Consider the following 7455-nt stretch of genomic DNA (forward strand, 5'->3'; position numbering starts at 1 on the left):
ATAAAGCTTATTGAAAGTATGTCACCACAAAAATGAAAAGAAAATAAGAAAGGAAGGAGGAGGGAGAGTGTGAAGCATTATAATGTCCTGAAAACTTTAAAAGAAATATGTTCCCTTTGATGTAAGTAAATAATAATAAAAAATAAAAAACAACATGAATGAAAAATAGATGGATGAAGTGCTTTCTTTCCTCTTTCCTTTCAGAACCAATTATTAAAAAATACACCAAGATCATTGATGGAGTGCCTGTGGAGATCACTGAAAAAGAGACCCGGGAAGAACGAATCATTACAGGTAAATACTTCCACTCTTGGAAATTCATAGCCAAACTATGTGTTTGCCCTGTGTATAGAAATAGATCTTGCATAATATAGTATGTTTGCTTTACTATTTATTATTGAGTTATTAAGCTGTAAAGGAGAAATTATTTCTTCCTTTGAGTTTCCATTAACCATATTCTCTACATCTATACAACAAAACAAATGCAAGTTTCTATAGAACAATTGATGATTTTGGTAAACCTGTGTTATTGATCCCCCATGTATGAATTATCTTAATTAGCATTCTAAATTCAGCTATTCTATAAGTATACATTTAAATAAATAGCAAGTATATTTTATGCTGCCTATTCATAGAAATAATGGTTGATTTGGACGCATTCATGTCCATTCATTTATATAACAATTATGATTGCTTTCGCTACAGCACAGTGTTGAACTGTGACAAGCCAGTCCATGAATAATTACTCTCTGGCCTTCCACAGGAGAAACTTGCCACTCATCCTTTAGATTTTTTAAAATTTTCTTTCCTTTAGGGCCTGAGATAAAGTACACTAGGATTTCTACTGGTGGTGGAGAAACAGAGGAGACTCTCAAGAAGTTATTGCAAGAAGGTCAGCCTGCCTAGTGAAATAAAAATATGGCCTTACCTAAACTGCCTTGTATCAAAATCTAAAACAATCTTCATGTTTTTTACTCTGTGATTCCTATGTTGAAGTTCCACATCAACATCAGAAAAATTCCAAAAATATGGAATTAAGCATCAATGGCAGTCATGTTGGTTGCTTCCTGAGAGGTTATGCAACTGTTTTGTAAAAAAAAAAATTAACATATTAAAAACATTAAGCTTTAAAAAGAGACTGAATGTTGGTCTGGAACTCACAATTGGGCAGAAGCCATTATCTAGCATATCAAGTCTCCTATCTTTTCATTATATAAACAAATATCTGCTATAAACATGTATCCTCTCAGAGGTCACCAAGGTCACCAAATTCATTGAAGGTGGTGATGGTCATTTATTTGAAGACGAAGACATTAAAAGACTGCTTCAGGGAGGTTAGTAAAAGGACTACACTAACCCCTGTAACAGGTTCTGGTAACAGTGTTCTTCAACTTTTTAAAGACTGAGCAGGCAGGTTTTAATTTTGATTAGGTTAAACTAAGACCATAACAGGCATTGTCTAGATAAATCAATTGGTTTTATAATTTTAGTGATAGCTACAAAGAAATGATTTCTAGTTTTAAAAGTCTTTAAAAAGTTCTATAATCTAAAGCTTGGGGCAATGAATATTTTTTTTCATTTTTAATGCAGATAATTATAAAGGTATTTTAAGTACTAAAACAGGACATGTACTTATTTCAATTGCTACCCAAAATTGACAAAATTTTTATATTTCTTTAAAATTTATTCACTGCCCCCATTACAGCAATGCAGGCATGTTTATGGATTTTGTAAGTGCATAGATATAGCAAAAAAGCAGTGCATTTAGTAACTTTTTCTTCCAAAACTTTATTCTTGGGAATGAAAATATATTTCTTCTAACAATTTGAAGTGATAAACTATTCTTGTATTTGCAAATTTAAAATTAATCATAAACTTTAAAGTATGGAATGTTTTCAGTTTATGGCATCAAATGAACCTAATTTAAAACAAAAGGATGGAAAAAAAAGAATTCAGAATCTCGCACAACTCCAAGTTATAATTACCCAAATAAGTTGAAAGTGGCAATAAAACAGAATAAAATGTTTGATGTTTGTGACAAAAAACTGTTAAGCTAATTTTTTGAAGAAATACTTATTTATTGAAAAAATACGTTCTTCAGGAAACACTAAAATTTGTGAAGAACTATACCATAGAATTATAAAACAAATGATTTGCTAGTTATAATTTTTAAAATTGTATCATTTTCCCCAAATGAAAGTTTCTCTTGAAACCTTATATAACTTCAACAATTATTGTTTCCTATTGTAAAATAGAAAACATCCTTAAGTTTACAGACTTGCCAATGTAATGAAACTTATTTTATTCAATGAATGATTGTATTTGCCATCAATGGAAATAAACATACCTGAAAAAACACACAAGAACATTTTTCAGAACACAGAAACCATATAACATATCCAAAGCCATAATGTGACTGAGGATACTTGTAAGACTTCATGCATAATTCATCTTCTGTCCCCAAGAGCTTAGTTCTCTGTTAGAAAATCATCTAGAGATTTGAGGGAAGAGGCAAGCGCATTATGAAGATTAACTTGAATTCTTTTTTTTTTAGTCCTTGCCATAGTAAGCAGCTGACAGTGCTTTTTAGAAAATAATCAATTAGTAGCTGCACCTCTTTATATTGCTTTATTCCATTTAGGTTTAAACTTCAGGTAAGTATGCTTTCTTTCTCTTTAATAAAACCATGTCAGTAAGTACAGTGTTTCCAGTGTAAATATTGCAATAGAATACCAAGGATTCTTTTCAGACAAGAGACAAACACACTTGCTATAAGTGAAGGGAAAAAATGATATTCTACTTTTAGTTGATGGAATCTTTTCTGAACTCTCATTTCTGCTGATCCTTGGGCTTGATACCTATAGTTTTGTGAATCTGATCTTCCTATTTAGTATAAGACATCGATTTACATAATGAATGTCATACTACTTTAACCAAAACATTTATACTATTTCAATCAAAACATTTATATGTTTTCTTCTCATAGGAAAGATAATGGCTAGTTGTATGTGGACATTAATTAGACAAGCTAGTTATTTAATCTAGCCACTTAGAGCCATCAGATAACCAGTGAATCACATGTATGCCTTTGCCTAGATTCAAATAGATACAAAATTACACAGAAGCTGATGTAATAAAGATTACATCGTGCAAGATCTATTTCTTAACTATGGTTTTCATCTCAAGATCTCTATATGACCTGTTCACATTGTAAACCTGTGGGTTGTTAAACGGAGTGCATTACCAAGTAACTTAAGATGTAACTATGAACATGGCTAAGTTGTGCATTCAGCGTTAATACTTTGACCTGTCACTGAAATACTTCAGAGCCTTAACTGAAAACTGTTCTTAAAAATGTATAAAATGGCCACAAGGGTTAGGGCTGGTCCAGGCTGAAATCTTGAGAGAGGAATTTCTTTTGGGTCTTCCTTGTGCATGCATAGGCCCAAGCAGTGAGCCATCTTCGGTTGCTTTCCTGGGCCATTAGCAGGGCAGTATCACATGTGGTTGCTTTGCCAGCTATACCACAATATAGCCCCACCACTTTGAATAATTGCATTTTGATGCTATCATAGCAAAATAGCAATAATGCAGTAAAAACCTCACTAATGAAGTGTCATGTTTTGTAAAAGAAAACTGAGTTCACATGGTTAAGTTTGAAGAGTAAGTTTTCAAACTCTCCTAGGATTATTTTTCATTCATGTAATAAACTATTTCAGATTTAATAAATCCATTATAAACATTATATAGACCAGTGGATATTTTTCACTAAACAAAGGTTGAATCTGGGTTTTCTTAGTAATATTTTATAATCATATTATATTGTTACCAAATATACTTGAAGTTAAAGAAAACATTTCAACTTCAGAAAATTTCATAGTTGAAACTATCCTATCCTACATAGAGCTTTCCACATTTTCCAATCTAGTAAGAGTTCCTATAGGTCTACTTTTTGCTGTACAATTAATCTGGTGTGGCAAATGGCATATCCTTATATTTAAAAGAAAAAAAGATGTGCTGAAACTGTATTATGTAGCCATAAGCAGAATTTGTGTCTCTTCATGTTTATACTTTTAAAATTTTAATGGATACAGGAAAATGTACATATTGATTATATCCACAAATATTGAAACATGGTGTTTTGCATAATTCTCACTTCGATACTGACACCGCTGAATTTATCTGCTCCTCAGTATTGATCAGCTTTCTATGGTGAAAAATTCAAAATGCTTTTAAAAAATATACAATGTTCTTCTCTATCATCCTAATATGCAATAATAGAATACCAAATCTATTCCTCCTACACAATTACAACTTAGTACACATTAATCAACATTTCCCCTCCCTTCCACTCCCTGCTCTGCCAAGCCTGTAATAATCACATGTAGTTACTTACAGTAACTACAATAACTTACAGTAACTATAGTAACTATATTACTTCTTGATGAGAAAAGAAATACTTTTTTAAGTAACAATTTGGAGAAAAATAAGGAAAGCAAGCAGAAACATGAAGTCACACTGGGAACCGTATTTACTCTTTGATCCAAATGTCCAACTCCTAAGCAAAAAATGAGAATTGAAGGTCACCATGCAGTCTTGTAGTGGGGTAAAAAAAAAATAAAGAGCATAAATATTTTGCAACCATAGGAACACAAAGCTGCACAGTTATAAAACACTCGCAACCCTTAATATGAAATCTAATTAGCAAGTTGGTTTTTTTTTAGAAAGGCACCAGAATTGAACTTTACCTATCTCCTGATTTCTTACTCCCTTTCTAGAGCCATCAGGTCAGTGCTATTTTGTCATGCTCATGCATAACTCAACACCATAAACTGATCTACAATGACAGTTTTAGAGACATGCATAACGCATAAGTATGACTGCAAAGAGAGGCGTTGTTTGTAGGAAGATACTTGTGTCTAATACTTTATACAATATTAAAATATGGAAGGTGAAGATAGGCTTTTTACAGACAGGGTGATAAAATCGTGCAAGTCGTTCAGGCTATGTGAAATGGCCCATTGCATGAGCTCCAAAAGTGATAATCAAAAAGTGTTACTGAAAATTCACTATGGCATATGGGAAATAATTCCTTTTTATTTCTCATAAAACTTACTACTCCAAAAATACTTGCACATTCAACTGATGCTTATTTAAAATTCTGGATTTTCTGCTTGCCTGCTTTCTGTTACATGAATTCAGCCATTATTTAAAAATATTTCTAACTTCAACTATTTAATTGTAGACACACCTGTGAGGAAGATGCAAACCAACAAAAGGGTTCAAGGTAAGTGTATTCACTCTAGTCATGTGGATGAGAGGCACATTTGATTATGCTAAGTGAAATCTAAAAACAGGAGAGCATTTCAATGTATTTGTGGAATTTTGCTATCTGTGGGGAGAAAAAATATGCATTTTAGAGGTAAAGTATTTTGATAACAAGAAACAGAAGATTATTTTATGCTTTACATTCTACAGAAATCTAGGAAAAACAAATATTTAATAGCAGGCAGCGATAGTCATGTAAACTAACTGAGTGTTGGGCCATTAATATAGACTCAATTTCATCTAAAGAAAAAAAGTCCTGAAAACTAGAACCAATCATACTTGTAGGTTGCAAAGGGACTTTTACTATTGAAAAATATCACTATATGCAATGATATAGTCTGATGCATAAATAAACCATTACTGCAAGCACTCAGGAAGCTTTGGGTATAACTGCAAATATTTTATATTACTTTATAGATTATATATGCATATATTTCATATACAGACTAATTTTCTGTGTAACTCTGCTTTTTCCCTTTCTATTTTCTCCATTTATCTACATTACATTCTGATATAACACAAGACCAAAAGTTTCCCTTATGGAATCCAGAGTAAATCATATCTTAGAATTACAGGTTTGGAATTTCTGAAACAGTCAAAATAATTTTCTGAATTTATAAATCTATTATAACATGATTGAGTATAATGCCTTCCAATATACAAACTTTTTGTATCTGAAGAATTCATCAGAGAATTTCTTGTCAACATCCGAATCTGTCCAAATTGTCTTTTACAATCATTATATTGCAAATTGTTATCTTCAGTTTGATAACAGTATTCTGTTTCTTTGCCATAAACTTCTCATAAGAAAGCATAATGTAAATGTTGTTATAATCAGAAATAATGTGCCTTGATAAATTCACATATAACATTTTAATAGTAAAGTCTGAGATTTTTATCTCCTTTATAATCTATGCATTCTCTCTTGTTTCTAATCAGGTTCTAGAAGACGATCAAGAGAAGGTCGTTCTCAGTGAAAACCTGAAGACCAGATAACCAAGTTTATACAACTTTAAGTCATTTTAACCTGGTCTTGAAAGAATATTAACCAAGCCATGATGCGTTCAGGAACCAGAAAATCAGCACCAAAAAAAAATCATGACGCAATTTTGAACATAATATTTTTCTGAATGAGAAGCACAAGGGAAACTGTGGGACTAGACTTCTGTGGGGTAGGAACTGAATATGCAGCAATATGTGGTATTGTAACCTGATATTGAACATTGACACTAATTTTTGAATCCATCAAGGAAAATCGTTGTCACCAGATTCATTACAACTCAGAGCAGAGCTGTTATCTCATGGAGAACACTCAGTCTTGAATGTAGAAGTTGAGAAATAAAATGCTTGCATGCAGTTACCTCTCCAAAGGAAACCAGGCTTAAAAAATGGGTGCTCAGAATAAAACAATCTTTTACAAAAAAGGCTTTGCACATTCTAATGCAGTGTGGGTTTACAGGTAAATTATGTTATTTTTTACGATTAGTTTTATACTCTTAAAAATTTTGTCATATGCTTCATGCAATACATATTTTTATCTCAAACATTTTTAGGTATAAAGAGAATTACTTCCGATTGCATAATTCAGAAAACTCAATGTTTAAAAAAGAGTGGAGTGGACTTGAGAACAGACTTTATACCTCCTTTATTGTAACAAGTACTCATTAAAGGAAATTAAATGAAATGAGTAGTTTTTGTTTTTTCTATTATGTTGTACAAAGAACCACTGAATTAATCATTAAATATTAGCAGAGTACCTAACGTAACCTTATGATTGTGTTAAGCTGTAAAGATTCAAAAGAGGAATCTGAGTTACTGACCTCAAAAAAAAAAAAAAAAGGTGGGGCGGGGAGTGACCTATTATGCACAAGAGTCCAGGAGCTATTATACAAGAATAACCAGAGTTACACCAGCATTCATGCATCTGGGTATTAAATAAGGGAAGTCACAGTGGTGCCATATAATCAAGATTTGAGGCAACAGAGGAGTCTTTGCATGACAAAACAGGAACATAAAATACTTATTTTTATTTTGAAACTTTTATTTATATAAGGTGAGCCCATTTCACAATGCAAATTTAGCAGCACAGTAATGCTCCCCACCCTGCCCTCCTTTGCTGCGAATGAC

General features: G+C 32.1%; 1 protein-coding gene across 4 annotated transcripts in view; it reads left to right on the forward strand.

The window, feature by feature from the left end:
• POSTN (periostin) overlaps positions 1-7028 on the forward strand; it is a 32033-nt gene extending 25005 nt beyond the window's left edge. For 2 of the 4 annotated variants that reach the window (XM_004577514.4, XM_004577515.4), the window contains 5 exons: positions 205-294; positions 815-892; positions 1251-1334; positions 5246-5287; positions 6268-7028. In XM_004577514.4, the coding sequence (XP_004577571.2) occupies positions 205-294; positions 815-892; positions 1251-1334; positions 5246-5287; positions 6268-6305 (332 nt within the window). In that variant the 3' untranslated portion in view covers positions 6306-7028. The remainder of the gene's footprint in view (positions 1-204; positions 295-814; positions 893-1250; positions 1335-5245; positions 5288-6267) is intronic. The other 2 variants (XM_004577516.4, XM_004577517.4) reach the window with 1 other exon arrangement.
• Positions 7029-7455: the final 427 nt, after the last annotated feature.

This window comes from Ochotona princeps, chromosome 12, assembly GCF_030435755.1.
Source record: "Ochotona princeps isolate mOchPri1 chromosome 12, mOchPri1.hap1, whole genome shotgun sequence".
NCBI classification, from domain to species: domain Eukaryota; kingdom Metazoa; phylum Chordata; class Mammalia; order Lagomorpha; family Ochotonidae; genus Ochotona; species Ochotona princeps.